This window comes from Diabrotica undecimpunctata, chromosome 6 (genome assembly GCF_040954645.1).
Source record: "Diabrotica undecimpunctata isolate CICGRU chromosome 6, icDiaUnde3, whole genome shotgun sequence".
In the NCBI taxonomy this organism is placed as follows: domain Eukaryota; kingdom Metazoa; phylum Arthropoda; class Insecta; order Coleoptera; family Chrysomelidae; genus Diabrotica; species Diabrotica undecimpunctata.
Genome location: NC_092808.1, coordinates 122136236 through 122160016, shown reverse-complemented (window position 1 = coordinate 122160016; position 23781 = coordinate 122136236). Strand labels below are relative to the sequence as shown.

The following is a 23781-nucleotide window of genomic DNA, read 5'->3' as shown; positions in this document are numbered from 1 at the left end:
GGAAAAATGTGTTTTAACAAGTTTAGAGAATTTAAAACGGGGGTAAGAGGGTAAACGGAAAAGAAGATTGTTTCTGAAGAAACGATTGATGCACCCACTCCGTCTTTGGATTTTGAATTGTACAACTGATTGGTCTTTAAGTTTGTCTCCTGTAGACAAATAATATTTGGAGAATATTCAGATAAAAGAAGCTGTAGCATAGGGAGACGATGGAAAAATCCATCAATGTTTCATTGAAGTATCGAGTTGAATGTTAACAGATTCGGAGTTAAATGATACTGAACAATTGTCTACAGAATAGTCACTATATAAGTCAGAAATTTCTTTCTCTAAATGATTGTATAGTTTCTTTTGAAGTTTTGTAAACTTGCTTTTTGTAGATCTATTATTTGCATATTGATAGCTGCTTTGTAAAAGGTGGAGTAAACCAACTATATCAGTTGTAAATTCTTTAACGACGCTAATTACGTCGGGGGAGCCTTGGACGTAATCAATCAGTAAGGACAATTGGTGGTAATTTAAAAAGAATGGTGGGGTATGATTATCAATGAAATTTTCAAGAGTTTTCCATGTAGATGGGTTTTTAGATGAGCGAGGTTTTTTTGATTTAGAGGGTTTGGGTTTACAATGCAATATTGATAGCCCAAGATGAAGATAGTCTGCAAAGACTGGTCCACATATTTAAAATAAGAGCAAAAGAATTTAATACGACAATCTCATCTCAGAAAACTAAAACAATAGTAGTCAGCAAAGAACCAACCAGATGTAAAATAGAAATTAATGTCATGAGTATTGAACAATAGACTATTATTATTTATATAATACATAATATACACATAAATCTGATAGTATAATATATACATAAATCTGAGTTACACTAAGTACATTGGTTAATAGAAGCATTCACTGTTACATATTTATTTGTACACGCAGTGATGTTTATATTTGGTTATATATTCCTATTGATTTTAGAAAATTTAAAACTGACGAATAGACACAGTTTTCTTCTAGACATTCGCGTAGCGTTGTCGGTAGGTTACAATTTTTGCCTCCCATTTAAATATGCATGGCATTCGATTAAGCAATGTTGGATACTTAAACTGTTGAAACACCGCACATTGGATGAACACTTCCAGTAGTATGGTATTCATATGTTAAGCGTGTATGTCCTAATCTCAGTCTGTTTATTATAGTTTGGTCTTTCCTGTTGCTACACTTATTCTTCCATCTTGTAACTGTTGTTTTTATGTCTTGTAGTTTTTGTTAAGATTTATTCCATTCTTGAAGCCACCGTTCTTTCAATGTCGAGTTAATCTAGTGATGAAAATCTTTCTTATAGGTAGGTTCCGTCAAGTCTTCGTTATTAACTGAAGATTTGGCGGCAGCATCTACTCTTTAATTACCATGTATACCTATATGTGACGGAATCCACATAAGGTTTACAATCGCATTATTTTGCTGATGATGGTAAAAATGGTTCTTTATCAATCGCAACAATGGATGAGTTGGGTAAATGGTGCCTAAACTACTCATGGAACTTAAGGAATCTGTCATTATTAGGCACCTGTCTAAGTTGGCGTTTAATGCATATTCTAATGCTTTGTGAATTCCGAATAGTTATTCTGTATATACTGTGCTAAAATTTTAGATTTTGTATGTAGCAGTATAGTCGTTGTGTATGAGGGCACATTCCACTCCTTTTTCTGATTTGGAGGCATCAGTATAAATATGTTGGTATTTCTGGTACTCACCAATAAAATTGTTTAACCATAGAAGAAGCATTAATTTGATTACTAGTCTTTGTTAAACTCAAGTCTAGAAAGGGTTTTCTGACCATCCAAGAGGGAGCGGTTAAAAGGGTGGTTTGGTATATTTTAGGGAAGACAATATTATTACTGGTCATGTATCTATTAATTCTTTGTATTGGAAAGATTTCTGTGGTTAGTACATTTAAACCTAAAGCTAAGATTATTACTATTAAAAAATCTCTGATGTCTTATTCAGGGCTTCCAAGTTCTGTCTTCCGAGTCCCAGAAACTACTACACTGATCACGTATCACTGCCCTACATCTAGTGGGGACAGCGGACGGTTCATTTATACCGTTAATGGTGACATCGTTTGTGTGGAGGCTGGAGTGAGTGGGGATTAGCGTGAATATTTCTGACGGCGGGATTTTGATTGGAGCGTGGAGCGGACGATATTTTCTTTATGGGAGGTCTCTATGTCGAAGGTAACAGGATGCCGTTATCTTCTTTATTAAGACAATTTGGCCTTTTCTCAATTTCTATGACTTCTTGGATAATTCTTGGTTTATAGAAATAGATGGGGACTAGGGTTCTGGAGTTTTTAAAATTAATTTTGTGACCTATATGAAGATGGCGTGGAGCTAGAGCTAAAATTAAATCGGAATTACAAACAGAAATGGAATGTCGATAAATCTTATTTTGGATTCTACGATTTGTTTGGCCTATATAAGACCGGGGGTGAGAGAATCAGAATATAATTAGAAAGTGAGATATTGATGTCTGTGAATGCTTCTATTGATGTGACTTTTGCGGTAACCATTTTGAATGAGGGCTAGATTTAAAACAAATGCCGCGTAAATTTGTATACATAAATTAAAGAGATAAAGGTAACTGAAAATCTATGTTTCGGTGGAAAACCAAGTTAAATTGTTAAACAAATAAAGAATTTTGTTATTAAGTATATCGAAGTAACCGATTTCTTATCTTAAACCAATATTGTTTTAGGTTCGGAGTCGAGTCTTTCAGGAAATGCTTTATGGTATTCAAACAGGATTTGGATCTCCGCAAGTCCCTGTAGCAGAACTTTTAGCTAGACCTGTTCCAACACTACTTAGTCCTCAGCAAGCTCGACCTAAAAGTAGCAACTTCCTTCAGGTTCCAGACATAGAATCTCCACGACCAAAGAGCGTACCCAGCTCTCCCATGGTAAAACGAGCCTTTACGAGATTAGGAACGATAACAGCTGGTTGGGGTAGATCTATAAGAAAACACAATGCTCAGCAGCTCTCTGCTGAGGACAAAAAGAAATGGGCTAGCAGCCAAGACTGTTCAAGTATTATAGGTGTTCTGTTGAATATTACTTATTAATTTGTATATTTTTTAGATAAAGACGGTAAAGACAAGGATGGAAAGGATAAACCTTCGTTGTCACAACTGCCCGTTCCAAGATTGAGCGTGTGTGCGGATGCTCAGAAAGTGGATAGAGCGAAACTGGCCCAGACTGAATTTTCCATTATTGAATTCGATGCGGAGACATTTCGAGTTCTTCTGGATTATCTGCATACAGGGTCGTGTCCTCTTACATGTTCCACTATTCCCGGTCTTATTTGTGCAGCTGAGCACTATGATTTACCGGAACTTCTGCAAGCATGTTTTCACCACGCCAAACAGTTTTTAAGAATAGAAGTTGTGTGTTGTATGTTGTGTTCGTTAGAGAATTATTATTGGAGGTATACTTCGGCCTCTGAACTTGTTAATATGATATTAGCTTTTGTAGAAACGAGAGCTTCTACTTTATTTCAAACTACCGAATTTCTCAATCTAAGCGAATCGATGGTGCAGATGATTATGTGCAGGTAATGTTTTTTAATCTTTATTTGCTATACGAGTATATGTTAATAATTGCTGTATATATAGTTGTAATGGCATATTGAAACTATTGTGTGTGCAATTATAATGATGTATTACTTTATTTTACAAGTTAAGAATGGATACAAAATTACTGACTGTAACAAAAAAATAGTGAGTCAATTTTTGACATACGTCAAAGTCAAACTTAAAGCGCCATATCTTAGAAATATATACAATAAATAACACTCTTAAATAAAAATATCACACATAGTACTTACAAGTTTAGCCGGACATTTTTCACATTGGAAATCCGTGAAGATAGCCTCAAATGATTTTGACAGAACGAGATATTGGTGTTTGGCAGTGTTGCAATTTACATTACAAATGAAACATATGCAAGCAAAAGCAATAAGATATATAAAAATTTATAGTTTAGAATTAACAAAAAAGAAAACGTAAATAGTTTTAAACAGTTTTTAAAAGTAAATAGTAAAATGTCAGTATAAACACAGAATAATAAAAAAATTGTTATTTATTCTGTGGTAAAAATAATATAGTTAAAAAATCATCTGTTGAATCTGGCAACTGGTGGTTTGAGGGTTGCTCTATTGTCAAATCTATGCCCTAACTTATCAAAGGGCAATTGCCAAAAAAAATTTCCAATAATTAAATACAATAAATATCAAAAGAAACAAATATTAATTCATTCGTGTTTTATATAAATCATTAAATTACAGAATTTATAAAATAATGTAATAAAAATGTGCTTTTTAAAAGCTTTCTCCCTTGTTATTTGGAGCTTATTTAATATATTACAAGAACATGGCAACATGGTATTATCTGAATCATATACATGGTTATTTTCAGTAACTAAACTAGAAGGTAAGTAAGAAAACCAAAAACAAAATAAGAGCAACAGAGATGTAATTCCTAAGGAGAAGCTGCAGAGTAACAAGAAGAGATAGAATAAATAACATGGAGATTAAGAGGAGAATGGGAATGAACTCCGACATAATAGACTACATCGAACAGAAGAGGTTAACCTGGTACGGAAATGTCAGAAGAGCAGACCAAAATCGGTGGATAAATAGAATAACAGAGTGGAGCCCGATAGGAAGAAGAAAGAGAGGCAGACCCCGAAGATCTTTCAGAGATGAGGTGGAAGAAGCAATGAGTAGAAGAAACCTACAGGAAGGGGACTGGTTAAACAGGAAAAATTGGAGAAAACGGTTGAATGAAGGAATACAGTGAAAACTGTGGAAATCCTTGTATATATATATATATATATATATATATATATGAACTAGAAGGTGGTGCTGTTTCATTTGACGCAGAAGTAATTGTATCATCATCATCATCATCCAGCCTTCATTTATCACGTCCACTGCTGTACATAGGCCTCCATTAAACTCCTCCATTCTTTATGATTTTGTCCTATTTGTTGCCATTTTTTGGTGATACTCCTGATGCCGTCAGACCAACGTGTAGGTGGTCTTCCTCTACTACGTTTTTTCTGCTCTTGGCCTCCAATGTGTAATTTTGCTCGTCCATGAGTCATGCATTCTCGCTTCATGGCCTGCCCAATTCCATTTTAGTTCCGCTATGCGTTCCACAACATCAGTAATACTCGTCCATCTTCGCAGATCTTCGTTTCTGATTCGGTCCCGCAACGTCACTCCCAACATAGACCGTTCCATTCGTCTCTGTGCCACACTCAATTTTGAAGCCGTACTCTTGGTTAGAGTTATAGTTTCCGCCCCATAGATCATGACCGGTAATACGCATTGGTAAAATACTTTTCTTTTGAGGCTAATTGGTATGTTGGCACTAAGTGTGTCTCGCAATTTTCCAAAGGCTGTAATTCGGCAAAGTAATTCTTCTGTGATCTCATCACATATTTATAGATTATTAAGCAGCCTACGACTTTGTGAATAGAAGACAAAAGTTCAAAGCAATGAAAGAACTAGAAATACCAAATCAGTTGGTGAATTTAACAAAACTAACCCTTGAAAAAGTTGAATGTAGAGTACGAATTCAGGGGGAACTGTCTGAATATTTTAAAACAAACAACAAGCTGCGCCAGGGAGACCCTCTCTCATGTGTACTGCTCAATCTGGCCCTGAAAATAGTAATACGTATGTCACAAATCACAACCACTGGTTCAATATATAATAAATCAGTGCAAATCCTGGCCTATGCTGATGACATCAATATTCTTGGGAGAATGGAAAACGCTGTACAGGGGGCATATGTAGCATTAAAAGAATAAGCTAGAAAAATGGGTTTAATAATAAACACTAACAAAACGAAGTATATGAGAATAAGCACGCAACCACAAATCCTACCACTTGTTATAGAAAACGATGTCATTGAAGCAGTGAACGAATTTGTATACCTTTGAGCACTCCTTAACACTGAAACTAATACTATCGCAGAGATAAACCCCAGAATTTGCACTGCCAACAGATGCTATTTAGGGCTCATGGGCTCAATCTCCTCCTTAAATCCACAATTACATCGAGAAATACAAAAAAAAACTTTAAAAAACAATAATGCGCCCAGTCCTAACATATGGTTCAGAGACCTGGACTTCAACAAAAAATAATGAAAACATGTTAGGATGTTTCGAAAGAAAAGTACTAAGGTGAATATATGGCGCAGTGAATGACAATGGAGTATGGAGACGACGATACAACTTCGATCCTTATAGAATATACCAGGAACCGGATATCATAAAATATATTAAGATAGGACATCTGAGGTGGATAGGGCATGTAAAGCGGTTAGAACAAAATGACCAAGCTAGAAAAACGCTCCTTGATAGACCCATTGTTCAGAGAAGAAGAGGAAGACCTAGAACAAGGTTCCATGATAACATCGATGAAGACATGAGAAATATGGGAATACGTGCTTGACGGAGAAAGGCGATGCATAGGGACGACTGGAAAGAAATTCTTGAGGAGGCTAGGGCCCACGCAGGGTTGTAAAGCCAGAATGATGATGATGATGAAACCTTACCAACGTTATCAAAATGATCGTACAGCAAAAAATATACAGTGTGTCCAACTAAGTCGGCACCATATGGGAAAATTTTTTATTTTTAGTTTTATAAAACAAAGTTATTCTTAATAAAAAGTTCTGCATGTTCTAAAAACTAAAATAACAATCATCAAATATTAAATTTTATCAGTCATATAGGCAGTTTGTCAAAAAATATTAATTGTGGATATTGTTAACTCTTACATACAATTCATATTTTTCATAAACCGCGTATATGGCTAAAGAAATGTAATATCTGATAATTCTATTGTAGGTTTTAGGTTTTTGTTAAGAATAACTTTTTTCATAAAATTAAAAATAAAAAAGTTTTCCATATGGTCCAATTAAGTCTGCACCATAAGGAAAACTTTTTTATTTTTTAAAGCTCCAGAGGCGGACTGGTCATGTAGAGGATGGATGATGATAGAGTGCCAAGAAGAGCTCCATATGGTAAAATGTAGATCAGGAAACTAAAAAGAAGGTTACGTTAAAGATTGAACAGCGAAGTGGCAGCCGATGCGCATAATTTGCTGAACGTTAGAACTTGGAGGCGAACAGCTCAAGACCGCGTATATTAGAGGAAGAAATTACAAGAGGTCAAGGCTTAATTTGAACTGGAGTAACACTAGAAAAAGAAGAATAATTTCTGAAAAATGAATTTGACTTAAGAAAACAATTATTAATTATAATTATTCTGATTATTTCCTTTTAAGTTATTAAGAAAGTTTATTACCTTGACTCCGGATTGACTCACGGAGATACAAAATGGACAAATTTTGGGGAGGTCAAACATCGAATTGGGCTTCAGGTTATCCTGATGATAACAATGTGTATTCTTTAGAACTTGGCTACTTAATTTTCACTTAAAACCATGTCAACCTCTTAAAACCTAAGAAATGCTGTTTATCAAACTCCTGGCATGGAATACAGCAAGAGGCCGGTGATTATCTCACTTTACAAAGACTGCTAAATAGGATTTTGAGATTAAATTCACCTCCTAAGTCATAAAATTAAACAAAAATTTCGCCGGTTAGCTATCTTAATTTTATTGCCTGCCACCCTAAATATCATGCTTGTATCAACACCATACCAATCCCGCAAGTTCTTCAACCATGTGGTTTTTCTTCGTCCTGGACTGCGTTTGCCTGCTATTTTTCCTTGTATGATATTTTGTAGCAACCTATATTTGGGACCTCTCATTACATGTCCGAAATACTCCAGCTTTCTCTGCTTGATGCTTTATAGCAGCGAAGTAGGCGGATCCTTATTGCCAATTTTAGGTCTCTGTTACATAACACCTTGGACATCCTTCTAAAAGCCGCTCTAGCCTGCTCTATCCTAGATCTAATTTTGCCGTGACTTTCTGCGTTACAATTTAATTGCTGTCTAAGGTAAACGATTTTATCAACTTGCTCAAGTTTGGTATTATTTACATATATAGACGGTGTTGTATGCTGTTGTTTACTTATTATGAGTATTTTGGTTTTCCGTATGTTCAGATCCAGACCTACCTCCCTACAACTCTCAACGACACTATTAATTATTGTTTGCAGATCTTCTTGACTAGAAGCTAGGAGTACTGTATAGTCCGCATATCGCAAATTATTGATGACTTCACCGTTCACAAGTATTCCTTCTTGTTTTTCAGAAAGTGCTTTTCTGAAAATTCTTTTGGAGTAAACGTTGAAAAGCAGGGGTGACAAGAGGCATCCCTGCCGTACTCCTCTTTTAATATTAAGAGCCTGTGATTCCACACCATCTACTAAAACTGATGTTGTTTGATTTCAATATAAACTTGCAATTAAACAACAGTATATGTCTACAGATATATCTCTACATCTTTGAACAAGTACGTTCATTTCAAACAGTGCCTCTCTCGTTCCAAACCCGTTACGGAAACCAAACTGTGTGTCATCCAGGTATTCCTCGCATTTATTGTAGATACGACCATGTATTACCTTCAGAAAAATTTAAGTGGTTTAACAAACTGATGGTTCTGTAATCAACACAGGCTTTTGCTGTTGTCTTCTTAGGTTGAGTTATAAACAGTGAATTAGACCAACCATTAGGTAGTTGTCCGCTGGTATAAATGGTATTTAAAAACGAAGTTATAGCCTCTAAAACATTGCTATTATTTATAAGCTTGTATATTTCAGTTGGAATTTCATCAGGACCAGTCGCTCTGCCATCTTTTGATGATTGTATGGCTTTTATAGCCTCAGAGCGTGTTATTAGGGGTCCGTCGCAGTTAGTAATATCGGGAGGTGAACTACTCCTATCGTCTTCGAATAGGTTAGTGACGTAATTTTCCCATTCTTTAAGGTTGTCCTCTACTTCAAATATTACTTTACCATGTTCATCCTGTAGCAATGCAGTTTGTTTCTTATTGAAGATACCAGCCGCTTCTTTCACTTTTTTATACATGTTAAACGTGTCGTATCTGTTTTCAAGTTCTTCAATGTCATGACACTGTTGGCTAGATATTGACTCTTTGCTTCTCGTATTTTACGTCGAGTTTCTTTTTGTATGCTGTTATAAAGTGTTTCGTTGTTTTTCGCTAGTCGCCGTTGTTCCATCAAATCCAATATGTCATCTGTCATCCAAGCCGGCTTTTTTAGCTTTGATCTGCCTTGTAAATTTCTTAAATAGATTTCTTTTACTGTTGTTACGATTTTGTTTAAGCCCTCATCGATATTTTCACCAATATTTTCCCAAATTAAATTTGATTTAATAACTGATTCCTTAACTTTCTCGTCTTGTAATTGGGCTGTATTAATATTTTTGGGAGACTTCTTTTTGATCACCTTTTTTAATTTTAATTATGGAATTGTGATCAGACCCAATGTCAGCACCTGGATAAGCTTTAACTGATTTGATGCAGTTTCTAAATCGACTTTTTATTAGAATGAAGTCGATTTGGTTCCTAATAATTTTGTCCTCTGATTCTGCATTTGCCTTCCAGGTGTAGAGTCTTCTCGGTGGTAGTTTAAAGTGAGTATTTGATATAATGAAATCATGTTCTTGACAGAACTGGATAAACGGCATCAGATATTAGTAATTGTCTGATAATATTATAATTAACGTTAAAGTTGCTTGTTAAACCTTATTATTCTTATTCTATAGGTATCTAAGTCAAAAGTTCTGAAGTAATTGCTGATGAAATATATGGAAATTAATGTGTTGTACGTAATATCATATACTCCTAAATATTTCCTATTTATTGCTGATATTTAAGTAATCACATTTTATCTTTATCGTTTTGAAATTTACAGGAATCTGGAAGTAGCTGAAGTCCTGAAATTCGAAGCTATGTTGGCATGGGCAAGGCACAAAATTCGTACAAAGACTTCTAGTAAACTCGATGCCAAGTTAGAATTTAAGTGTATAATGGAAAGACTAGCTAGGGATCTTAAGCTGTATAGGATAACTCCACAGGAGCTCATCAAGGTAAGTTATCTTAGTAGAATTGAATTAAATATTATTTTAAAAATAGAAGTTTGCGTGACTTTTATTGACGTTGATGTATTAGATACTAGAACATATGAATACCTTATCTTTTTTGTCTAAAAAGGCTAAACTATAAAATGTTTCGCCAAATATTGGAGCTAGTCAGGTAGTAGTAGATCGAAGAAAAACTCTCAGAGAAATAAAGGCAGGCCTCTCAAAATACTTTAGATTTGTAGGCGAGTGCGTAGACGTCATCTGCTTTAAAAAGCAGAGAATAGATACGACTGTGTGTCTCTAAACTGTATGACCACTGAAGTTTGAAATGGCTCTATCTTTCAATAGATTTCTGTAATTTGCTTTATATTTACTATGACAATACATTATTACGCATTAAAGGTGAAGTGTATAAACGTATGTAGAAAAACTAAAAACCCGTCTAGCACTAACATACTAATCAGAAATGGAAAATACTTTCGTAAAAACTAGACAATTCTTTTTAAAAATTGACTTGTGTTAACATTGATTAATCTAAATCATTTTCTGGGAAAAATTTGATATCATTTTCAATGTTTTACAGGTTGTGTTACCATCAAAAGCTATCAAAAATGAGCGAATATTGGAAACCTTAATGTTCCAAGCCAATTCTGGCATGTACAGGATACAAGATTCCTATTTGAAGGAATGCACACAAAGACTGCAAAAACAAGACTCCCGATTTTCAGAAATGGAGTCTTTCGACTACAGCAACTAAAGACTAGGACATTTTAGTATAGAAGACAATCATTTCATGAACATCATAAAGTATATACTGTGCTTTCTAAATTCCGGGTAGATTGCATTCAGAGACATACCAGTAGTTAAGATTTTGCTATTAAATTAACGTAAAATTTAAAAACTAGGTTGGAACTGATTTAGACATGTAATGACGAATATCTTTTAGGGATATTTTTGGTCTCAAGTATACAAAATTTAAAACTGCTACTGTTAGAGTGTTTAAACACAAATACGTTTTGTTTAACATGAAATTATTTATGACGTAACATTGACTTATCTTGTATTTAAAATTTTTAATAATTCGATTAAATTTCTGACACAACTGAATAGTACATATATTTGCATTCATATCATGAATATGTATCGAATTTAGAACGGTCTATGGCTTTTGTATACTTTTGTTCAGAATTAGTTGCTATAACTGTAACATTTCTGGTCTAGTAGCTCAAGCTGTACAGAAAAAAACGTGTATTAATTAGTAAATTTTTGAAACCAGTACAGCGTTATTAAGGGCAATGTCTGGAGTAACCTCCGAATGTTTACAACTCCAAAGTATTAGTTATATTATTTTTATTGCACTTTCATTGTGCAAAAAACGTAGTTTTTGATTATTTTTATTTTTATTGTATTAAATCAATATTTTAGTATAAAATGAGTATAATAATAAGAAAGTACATAAAAAAATCTTTAATTTGAGCTATGTTATATTAAATTTGACCCAATAGTTGCAACAGATGCAAAATTAACGATTGAAAGTCCAAAAACGTCAATTGTTCGCCATTTTTTATTTTTGAAATAACTTTCTTCCATGAATACGTGCTTGGCGGAGAACGGCGATGGTTAGGGACGACTGGAGAGAAATTCTTGAGGAGACTGGGATCCAAGCAAAGTTGTAGAGCCAGCATGATGATGATGATAAAACATTTTTCTTTTTTATGCAAAAAGCATTATACTATAGCTCTTTTAATTACAAATCCAATGAGACTTCGTACGATCAGATCGTACGGTCAATTCTTTTTCGAGATACGTTTAATTGTTTATAAAATTATTTATATGTTTGTGCTTTTGTTTTAAAATGTCTCGCATTGTCGATTCACCAATACCGTACTGAAGACACGTAAGTTTACGGGAAGCACCGTATTCAATTTTACTTACAAGTTTTAACTTTTAATTAACTGTCAACACAACTTTTTTTCTTTTCTCGGATATGGTAACAAAACAATAAAAAAATGCAGTGTAGCTCAAAAGAAAACACTACCTCACAACAACAATCAACTGAACTAACTGTGAACTAACAAAAGCAAGTTAACAGCCTCATTCCACCACTGTCCGGCAGTCATAGTTAAGGTCTTTGTTTCACCACACAGCAGAGAACAAAGAAATAATGAAATTAGTCAGTCACCTTTCTTGGTTACTTTATACTACAACAATAGAATATTATATATCAAGAAACGATTTGTTATTTATTTATCGAATGGCACTTGACACATTAACATTAAAATTTACATATATTTTGCATAAAACATAATACATATGTTTACAAACGAACATCTAACTTATTTATTTAGTCTATTGACTGTGGAGTCGCCATTAGGAAATCCTCTGACATCTTGTGTGACACTGTTCTGTGATGTGACAGATGGTTTGTGGTTGTCCACAGTCACAGAGTGGGGGTGGTCGTTTACCCTATTTGTGCATCATGTAACTGCATCTGCCGTGTTGGGTTCTGATTCGGTTCAGCATAGTCCATGTGTTGCGTGGTAAGTCAACATTTGGTGGTTTTTGTGTGATATAGGGTAAGCTACTATTTTGTTGTTCCATCCATTCTCGAATCCAAGTGGTCGTTAAGTTGAACTCATTTTCCACAGCAGTCTGTGCTGTTTTTATTGGCGGTCATCTGGAGCGTAGACGGTTACCGTAGGCTGCATCTGGATTGGTAGGATCTCGTTACTAAGTATCTTTCTGTACTCACTAGTGAGGAAGTGTATGGGCCGTGTTTGGGTGGTTAAATGTGGCCCAGTACTGGGAGCCATTGTGTAGGAGTGGACTTAATAATGCCAGCAATTATTCTCATTGTATTGTTCTATTGGGTATCTACTCTGTGTTTATGTGGGCTATTAAGCTAGGCTGAAGAGCAGTATTCCGCGGTTAAGAGGGCAAGGCCCAGGGCAGATGATCGCAAGGTGAAAGCCGATGCTCCTTATGTTGTACTGCACGTCTTCTGGATGATTTTGTTTCTGGAAAAAAGTTTTTCCGCTGTTTTTGACAGATGTTCTTCCTGAAAGCCTGATATTTAGGTGGAAACTGGAAACCTCTGTTTTGGTAGCGTTTGGTTGGAGCCTAAATTTACGGAAATTCTTTCCCGCTGTATGCAAGTCGCCGTAAGGATTTCTTCTGCTTCTTCAAATGACGTAGACCTTATTCCAAGGACCTAGTCATTGGCGTAGCCAAACTTGATTTAGTTTCTGGTATATCGGCGATGTACAGACGAAAGAAAAAAGAAGCTAGAACAGATCCCTGAGTCAGTCCATTCTTCAGTTTTCTTGGGGTGCTGATGTCGGTTTCCATGACTACTTGAATCGTTCGGTCAGCTAGCATGCTGTTGATTATTCGAGCGGTGGATTTACAGGAGATTGTACGGAGAAGCTTGTATATCATGCCTTCTCTCCTCCAGAGTGTATCTTAGGCCGCTGTTAGGTCTATGAATGCGGCTGCAGTTTTAAGTTTTCTCTGGAACCCTGCCTCAATAAATGTGGTACGTGAAAAAATCTGATCTGCGCAGCTTCTTTTCGGTCGGAAACCTGCCTGATCAACCGGTATTGATTCAAGTAGCTTTGGACAAATTCTGTTATAGATAAGTCGTTCTAGTAGCTTGAACGTTGCCGTTAGTAGGGCTATTGGTCTGTAGTTCTTAGGGTTGTTATCGTTTGGTTTCACTGGTTTTATTATCACAATGACCTTCGAGCGTTTGAGTTCCTGTGGTATGTTACCGGTTTTCATAGTGTCTGTGAAAAAGTAGGATATCAATTCTCTCGCATATTTGCAGTTGTTAATTAAGAATTCGGGACAAAAACGATTTCTTATCTATTTATAATAAAGAAATAATGAAATTAATCATTCGGCTACTCGAAAAAACAGTCAAATTTAATTATGTTTTTTGACTATAAATAGCGGTTTTTTATAATAAAAATTATATAGTTATAAAACATAGACCTTTAATAATTGAATGGCCCTGACTTTAATTCTTAATTGTTGTAAACAAATCAGCTGTGATTTTTTAAATAAATTAAGCTAATTCCACTTCTATTGGTAGTAGAAAACTTTTTTTTATATCTTTGTAGCTTAATCAAGTTATAACGCAAAAGTTGCCGCTACTTCAAAGCGATAAATAAGGGGTTAAACATTTTTTAAGCAAATTATTTTATTGCTACAGAAAAATTAATCGGCCAAGAAAGTAATCTGTAATCCGTCGATTTTACCCTTAGATATTAATTTGATACAGTAAAAATCAAAATAATCAAAAAACGCAATTTTTTTGGCTCATAAGTGCCACAAAAAAATTATAACAAACAGTTTGAAGTTTCAAACACTTGGAGGTTACTTCAAGCATTGCTCTTCATAACGCTGTGCTGGTTTCAAAAATTCACTAAAGTATATTCATTTAGCAAATTCCCATCTGTAAACATGAGCACGTGTTGATATTCGCCCTCTCATCCGTCAAGAGGCTATTAAATATAATTTATTGCCTTAAGCCAGACGGATTCTCATTTTACAGGTCCAAACTTGTCAGTCTGTTTAAATTCAAATTGTAGCATGCTGGTTTTTTATTCAAAATTTTTACTTTGTTAGGTATCTCTCAGTTACTAAATATTTTATTTTAGCACATTTTGCTTCAATGGAACATTAAATTTTGCTCACAGTGATTAAATTTCAAGAAATTCTTACACTAATAGTTTCAAAAGTAAATATTTTTAAAAATCATATAATATACCTCAGTACTACCCTGTTTGGCTTTCACGTGCGTTTGTTGACAGATGGGAATTTGTAAAACGAATGTAGTTTAATTGATGCTCAAATTCATTTATTTTTTTTTCCACAGCTTGGACTATAGATGTACAAGCTTCATGTTGATCTTTATTATATAAATAATCAAAAATTATACTCTTCCGAGTCGAACTAAAATTTTCTTCTGGTGTCGGTACTCTCCAAAACATCTCCAAGTCTGTTAAAGGCTTAATATTTGTGATATAAAAAAATTCAGTTTTATGTTACATTATGTTCCACTAATTAAAAATTAAAAAAATAATTTACTAGCCAAATATCATGGTTTTCGACAGTTATATTTTACTTTTCCTAATTGATTTTCACAGTTTGTAATATCGTTATTTATAATATTCAGTAAACAATTTCATAAAAGTATTAGTTTCTGAATGTAATCTAATAAAGAGAATTTAGAGTCATCGGTAATATCAAATGCATGAACTATTACAACTTTGACGTGGATTTTTTGTTTAAAAAAGTTCTGTGATAAACGTGTAATTGATTTTTAAAAAAATAAATATAAATATAACCTATTACTTGATACCATATTTTAAATTGTACACAATAAAGTTATTAAAAAATTGTATCAAAATTTACCATTTAAATGTAGGAAAAATTGGGTATTTGTAACATTGTATTATATACCTATTTTTATCTAATATTGTTTGGTAAAAAAATTGAGATTTTAAAAGTTGATTAAAATATTTAATGTTGATTTTTTTAACATGACGATAAAATTTTATTATAAAATAAATATATAGAAGTTTATATGTGAAAAAGTCATTAAAAGATTAGCTGAAATATTAATTTTAGCAAATTTGTAAACTATGGTAATGATAACGTAATCAAGGTGCTTGAATACTCTTTCCAATAATTCATGGAATATTTTAAATCACTATTTAGCGAACATTTTAGCTATATATTTGGAACTAATGATCCACTATTAAATAATGTTGAACATAATGAAAATAAGACAACTTGGATACAATAATTATGACTGAAGATGCACAAAATATTTATTATTAAATTTGTTAAAATGCTCATACTGGATAGCTGGGTACTTAAAATCTACAGGGTATTTAAAAAGTAGTCTGATAGATTCATGTACGCAATTTATTGTTTATTTTAAGTTTAAATGTGCTTATAAACATATGCGAGAAGATTTGGCGTTATAGAGATACAAGTTAGTGAATGGTTTGTTACACTGCAGTTGCACAGAATGACCAAGAACACTTAACCTTCTAAAAAGAGCATATGAAGGAATAAAAGATCAAGGTTTGTAGCGCAGGTATTGTAAACTTTGAGTTGTATAGAAGAGCAAGCTGCCTGAATGAAACAATATGGAGAAATAAAAATATCGGGAGAGAAATAAAAGGCAGAATTTACAAAACAGTCATCAGTCCAATAATGACATAAGCGGCAGAAACAAGACCTGACACAGAGAGGACAAAAAGGATGTTAGAAACAGCAGAGATGAAAACACTTAGAAAAATTGATGGCAAGACACTATGGGACAGAGCTAGAAGTACAGATATACGACATAGATGCAAGGTGGAGAACATCAAGAACTGGGTAAGAAATAAAAGAGTAGAATGAAACGATTATATAAGCCGAATGGCCACAATTTGTGTGTGTTTCTTAAATAATGAAATGGGTACTATGTTAATGTTAAAAAATAAAACTACTGAAGCAGCAGGTAAGGAGCTTTAATGCATTTAATAATAATTGTTTGATATATAAACCTCTAAATCGATGGTAATTTATTATGTATAAAGCTTAACAGGCCTTAGAGGCCCAGAGCTGAAAATATCTTCGTTTTAATTATTTTTTATCCAATTATCTAACACTTTTTATCAGTTCTCATTGTTACTTCGTTGTCAACCTTCCCATACGTTGCTCTTTTACCTCTTTTTTGTCGACCTTTTGTATTGACTTTCTGGGAATTACCATTTTCCACATACTTCTTTTCTCATTCTTTCGACATGTTCTAAATATCGTATTCTCTGAGAGAAAACTCTTGTTTCTCGTATAAAGCTGTTTTGTTTTGGAAATTTTCTTCTATCTCTTTGAGTTGCTTCTCAATGTATTGTCTTTTTTGTTTCTACATTATATCTGTTTAAAAATTTGAACAATTATTCCTGCAATATACCAATCATTTTCAATTATTATTTATGTCATTAGAGGCATTTCCGTTCGGACAGTATGTAGAATAGTACAAGAGAGCAAACGGTATCTGGCTAATAAAAATAAAGTAGCCTTTTCTCCAGCGAAACCTATACGAAAGTCAACTGTCACAGATTTATCATCAAATAACAAATATTCAGAAAAATATCGGAAAATATATACAAAGCTCTTCTGCTGTCACCCACTATGTAGTTTCTTCAAATTTAAATTTTTTTAAACTCTTTGTCCTGTCTCTAGTGTTGTGTAAATGTATTATTTAATGTTTATGATATTCATAAAAGTTCTGGATAGCCTATAATGTTGACGAAATGCCCCTGAAGATGCTCTGAGAGCGAAATTACTTGAGCAAGATTTTTTAATAAAAAACTGTGCTCGATATCTGTCTCTACTTGATTGCAGGTTAAAGAAAAAACTAATTCCAACTTTACCTCCTAACTTAATAGTTGTTTGCGATAATGCCTTATATCATTCGGTATAAGTGAATCCTGCGCCTAAGAGTAATTTAAGAGAAAACGCTATGATTGACTCGCTGATTCAAAAAAATATATATTCACACTTTTACGTAAATATGGTTTCGCTGCTTTACGTTTACCTCCATAGCAACCGGATTTAAATCCGATAGAACTAATATGGACTGCTTTTAAAAACATTATGGAGCAAAATAATATAACATCTAAATTGGAGGATGTGAGACACCTGGTGGAACGAGTTTCTTAAATAACCCCAAATAAGTGGAAAAAACGATGTTCATGATGATCATAATATGATTACAACAGAAGGTAGTTATTTAACATCTTAAGTAATTATATGTATTGATATTAATCCGATTATAATAAAGTTCGGAAGTAGTACCAGCTACGATAGTGACATCGAGTGTTCTTCTTAAGATGAAAATTAAATTAGATTTTGTTGTTTTTGTTGTTCTTGAAACACTCATATATGAATTTTTATAAGGTACGTATATAGAGTTAATTCAATTTTATAGTTTTAGAATTTTCATTTCCAAATTTATAGGTCAATATATTTATATTTTGAAAGATAGCAATACTAATCCTTACTTGTCTTTATTATGTCGCTAAAACACTTCCAAGAAAACTCTTAAATCAGGTAGAAGTTCTAGGTATATGAGATTAGACTTGGAATAAAACATTAATTTTTAATATTTTTTAACTTTATTTATTAATTAATTTTAAAATAACTCCGATAAAAACAACAAAATACCTTGAAATACAGTGAAAAATAATTAAAAATAATAAGTTTTAATCAAATAATGACATAACCTTAAAATATGAACATTCATAGTAAATATCTTAATACTTTGATATTTTTACCTCACAAATTCACAAACAATAAATATTACCAATCGCACAGAATGAATGTTTATAACCAAAAGTCCTTATTTATTCTCCAAACAATTAAAAAAACCAATATTTCCAACTTCTTATGGGACAAATACACACAAATTAGAAATGTTTGGAAAGGTTTTTAAAAACCTCGCCCATTGCTAAAAGCGCCAGAATGCAAATTATTGCCATCCGAATTGACGTTACCCGTAGCACGCCTTAGATGGATAGGACTTGTAATGAGGCGAGAAGATAATGTAATGGTCAAAAAAGTTTTTGACCGAAGAGTCGATAGGACAACAAGTCAGAAAAAAACTGAGACTAAGGTATCAAGACAACCTAGAGAATAATTTAAAATCTATTGCAGTTAGAGCATGGAGAAGAGTTGCCAGCCATAGGGGCGAATAGAGAATTTTTCTGAAAAAGGTTTTGGCTCATAACGAACTGTGATGCCATTGATGATGATGAATGCTTTGTATAAGAATTATTTAAAATGAACATGTCTTTGTAATAATTACGGCATACACCATGACAAAAAATAGTTTATTCTGGATCAGATGTTTAAAATATTCACCTCTTGTTATAAAGCCCGCTTATAGTCGAGGTCTAGAATATTGTCGAATTCTTTCCAAATAGCCAGCAGTATTACCAATAATATTACAGCGATGAAATATTGAAAATTTACTGAATTTATAACGTGGTTTGTGCTTACCAGTAATTTTAAATATATTCCCACACTCAAATCGAAAGTATTGTATTCAGGTAACCTCTGGAACAAACGTTTAAAGATCCGTCTCTTGTCTACGTCTAGATAGAACCCTAGAAAAGTGTTTTTGTACTATTAGTGCAAAATATGCAAAAGCATTATATTTTACAGAAAATGTATGTTTCACTGTTTGATCGTTGAGTCATGAATTATGGTTTTAATCAATAACTGTCCACAATGCCAAACCATATGTTGGCAAAACAATTTTATTGGAATTATGTTTCTAGTGTGGTATCTATAGATTCAGATTCATATTTAGAAATGTTTTATTGCTTTGAACTATAGTATTTGCTTGAAGTAATAGCTCTCCTAATAAAAGAAACATTTATTCCTGCATGACCATTGGTCATCTGAAAGGTTGGCCGAAATATAAAAAAACATTTTGTTTATATTCTTAAAAAATAGCGCAATGTCGTCATCCCAAGGAATATATGCAATGATAAGACCGTTTACCTTGGATGGTGGACTTAGTGGATATGCCCTGCTCACTTTGATCTCTTCCTCGATTCCAAGTATATTTGTAAAAAATCTTTTAATGGCAGGAATACAAGGTTCTCTACCGGAATGAATCAATCCCCTGAATTAAAAATTGTTTCTTCTTTGTCTCTATTAACTTTCGCTGCTTCACTTCATTCCTAATTCTTGGATCTCCCAATTCTCCCCCAAAACCAGCAAGCAATACCTTCGTTTACCTCGTTATTTTTTCTTCTTAAACTTAAAATTTCCGCTCTGAGACTGATTATATCTTCATTGGTTGCTAAGGTATTTAATTTTATATCTAAAATTTTCAGTATTAGATTTAATTTTGCCCCCAACGATTCTTTCAGGATGCTTTATAAATCTTTCCTATTTATCATGGCTATATTACTATGGCACAACGGGGACACTTCGCTTATTTATCGCTAATGGTTTGGGGTAAAAAAGATATCAGTGTCGATTCTCATTAAAAAAAAGAATATTATGCATACATACCAAATAAACAACTGATAAAAGCACAAATTATGAAGTAAGTGTATAAGTAGTTGTCACAGCTATAAATAAATAAACAATTAAACAATTAGTTATGCTATTATCTAAACTGTTCGTATTATGCTTGGCATAATAATCTGGCATACCTTATGCTAATTGGTATGACGACAAGTGACCTGGCTGCGAAACATCAAAGATTGGACAGGATTAGACTTTTAAAATTTAATAAGGAAAGCCCAAAATAGGGAAGACTTTGCGGATGTCATCGCCAACCTTCGCTAAGAAGACGGCACCTAAAGAAGAGAAGAACTTACTGCCCATATATATAGTTATTCCTTATATGACAAAATATTCAGCACATACTTATTCAGATAACTTCCACCGAAATATCACAGAAAAAGATCAATTCGCCGAGATTAAGCAAAAATAACAAAGCTCTACCAAATACGATGTTTACTACACCAGCTCAGGCTGATCAACCTCTGTGGTATCTATATTTTCATCGGCCTATAAAGTATATAAATAATAATACTAGATCTTGTGAAGTTGACTTTATTATTAATAAGCAAGTAATGATGCAGTTGCAGCTCAAGTGGTATTACCTGTTAAATGAATTTTCTTTAATTAATTTCTGTATTTTCGCCAATATAATCTAAGCAACCTGATCTTAAAGTTAGATAAAGCTGGAGGTATATAAGTGATAAAGCACCAGCTTTTTGTAAACAAAGAAGCAGACTAGTACGTGTTCAATATTCTTTTCACAACGTTTTAGATTATTTTGGAAATACCCTGTATATTATTACGTCTAAAGGATGCACAAATAACGATATATCATTGTTTAAAAAAGAAAAATATATACTTCTATCTCTATATATATACTTCTATCTCTAGCAAATTTGCTTTTGTTGTTCAGTATTATTTTATTAGCTGAATTGGCAATTGTGTTAATTGTTATATAATGTCATTTCCGATTTATATTGTTATTGTCACCGTCCAAAGTAAAGTGACAGATAAGGAGGCATTTTTTAACTGTAAAATCAAACATTTATTTTTGATTATATCAAAATTTTATTCTTTTTTGCACACAATTTTAAAATTAATGATAAAATTTTGTCGTTATAATTGTATAGTTTAATATGTACGTTGGTCTCGGGTATGTGTATTTAAGATAAAATGTAGGTAAATTGTCTGTTAAAAGTTTTAAAGGACATATATATACTATGTAAACGTATCGTAGGTTATTGTAGGCATATAAAGAGTGACACCAGGTTTGTTCTTCATACTATTTATTAATATATGACTCTAGTTTAAATTATTAAATATTGTGATATTACATAAAATAAAGGGTAGAACCCAGTTTCGAAATAGTTTTTGCATTTGACCTTAAGATATATAGCAATGGCCTGAAAAATATATCAATGAAATTTGCTAATTTTCGTTTCAACTGTAATTTAAGTTTTCAAACCAGATAGTCAAAGTTACTTAAATAATAGAGAGTGGGGTCTCCACATATAGTATTTATCGTAATATAATGGCATTGGAATATAAGTATACTGCAAGCTAAACAACTCGAATTACACCTAATTAAAGATATCTAAAATTGCTGTGTACAACAATCATCATCATCAACGGTACAGTCCTAGTTGAGCTTCGATCTTTACTGTCCATTGTTCATTATCATAACCCGTCACAGTTTCCACTGATACTCTCACCACAGTATTGACCTGCCCTACTTAAATTTTGTACAAGCAGCCATAATGGTGTTCATCTAAGAGGATATTTTTTATTCGTTTTTTACAAATATCCTACACATCTTAACTTATCTATTTTTATGAGAGATTGTGCGTAAGTCCCATTTACTATTTCTTTAAATTTCTTGGTATTAAACTTATATCTATTTGCAGTTTTTACAGACGACACCAAGTTTTACATCAGCAACCATGCCACGCTAAGTCATCATTTATTCTCTTTTACGAATAAGTTCATACAAGTACTTGTGGACCCCTTGACTACAGATAACAGTTCTTTTAATTTAATATTTAATAAAATAGTTAATCTGATTATTTTATTGGGCGTAAAAGTGGGCCAGACGCTTTAAACATTGTATTTTTCTTTATGCAGCATATCAATATTGTCTACCAAAAGCAATTTTTCAAGTTATGCTTATAAAGCTAGAAGGACAGTGTCTCTTTAATCGTAGTATACTTATGTTATCCTAGTTACATTATATCATACATGATAGGACTAATGTGAACCCAGCTTTGTATTAATTGGTAATTAATTTGCTTTTCTTTGTTCAGTTTTTAAGAATATGCTGGCGAATAATGCATCCGCTGTATCTTTTTGAGGTCATTATACTGTATAATAAATATTTGTAAAAATTCGGTATATTTTTGCATTCGATACATTGCGGGAACAAAGTGAGCATTCGATTTTGATATCTCGTAAATCTGCATGAACGCTTCTTTTGATGCAAGGACAATCTCCTTCTCTATCCGCTATGCGCAGTACGTGTTTGTGTTTACATTTCCTGCAAATATGTATGTTGTAATTTATTTTAAGGTTGTAAATATTACAGAGGACCTAATATAATTTTAATATGTTAATAAATTTTTAAATACCTCTACACTGAGAACTAGAATTATTCAGTTATCTTTGATATATACAATATTTATTTTTTTACATAATCTTTGCATCCAACCGTTTTTCATACTCGAAAAGCATGGTATAAGAATACATATTACGATTAACAATATTATAAATACGTAAACTTATAATATTGTAATAAATTTCTTTTATATTTTTATATTTATTTACTTATTCGGCCATTATTCTAATATACGAGTTTCACTAATTATTATACAGAAAATACAGATTTCATTTATCAAAATTAAGTAATATATTCAAAAGAACACCTCCAGTCAAACTTTGAATTTTATTATGCACAAATACTGTTACTAACTCATATCCAAGTCAGTGTCGAAAGTAAGAGTAGGAAAGAGTAATTATTGCACATCGAACTTTCGACATCGTAGACTTAAAGACGGTCATCTAAACGTTGAGAAATTGGAAAAGCGAAAATCTCTGTTGGCTACTTATTTTTTTTTTTTTTGTTAGATATACTTGGCTGATTTTAACGTAGTGCCATATTTACATATCTAGAATAATAAACAAAGTTACTAATCATTAAACAAGTACAATAAATTTATCTTAAGATATTATTTTTAAAGTATCAAATAATGATAAATGTATCAAACGCACACACTTAAGCGCTTTCAGATTTCTAACTTACAAAAATCCTAACAATGACACCTATTGCTCAGTTTTTTGTCAAATAAAGGACTTTAAACTGTAATATGACAGTAGATATACAGCACCGGTTTTGGGCCAGCAAGTGGTCCAGAAACAGTACACCGGTTCCGGAACAGAAGTGGTCAGAAACGATACACCGAGTGCAAATCAAAGTGGCTTAGAAACGGAAATAATGATGTATGAGTAGCGTTTTACACTTTTATGTTGTTTCAATAGTGGGGGTTTATCACAACCTGCGTAGAAACAACAAAACTAACGCGCAATAATTCGATTGCGTATCAATTATTCTTATCAAGTCTTGTTTACACA

The 23781-nt window shown here is 33.0% G+C and overlaps 1 protein-coding gene across 2 annotated transcripts in view; it reads left to right on the top strand.

The window, feature by feature from the left end:
* The window catches only part of rsh (Rap GTPase activating protein radish), a 294962-nt gene extending 279460 nt beyond the window's left edge, over window positions 1-15502 (top strand). The window contains exons 9-12 of one of the 2 annotated variants that reach the window (XM_072535263.1): window positions 2752-3073; window positions 3131-3602; window positions 9909-10083; window positions 10661-15502. In XM_072535263.1, the coding sequence (XP_072391364.1) occupies window positions 2752-3073; window positions 3131-3602; window positions 9909-10083; window positions 10661-10834 (1143 nt within the window). In that variant the 3' untranslated portion in view covers window positions 10835-15502. Of the gene's footprint in view, window positions 1-2751; window positions 3080-3130; window positions 3603-9908; window positions 10084-10660 lie in introns of both variants that reach the window. The other variant, XM_072535262.1, reaches the window with a different exon arrangement.
* Window positions 15503-23781: the final 8279 nt, after the last annotated feature.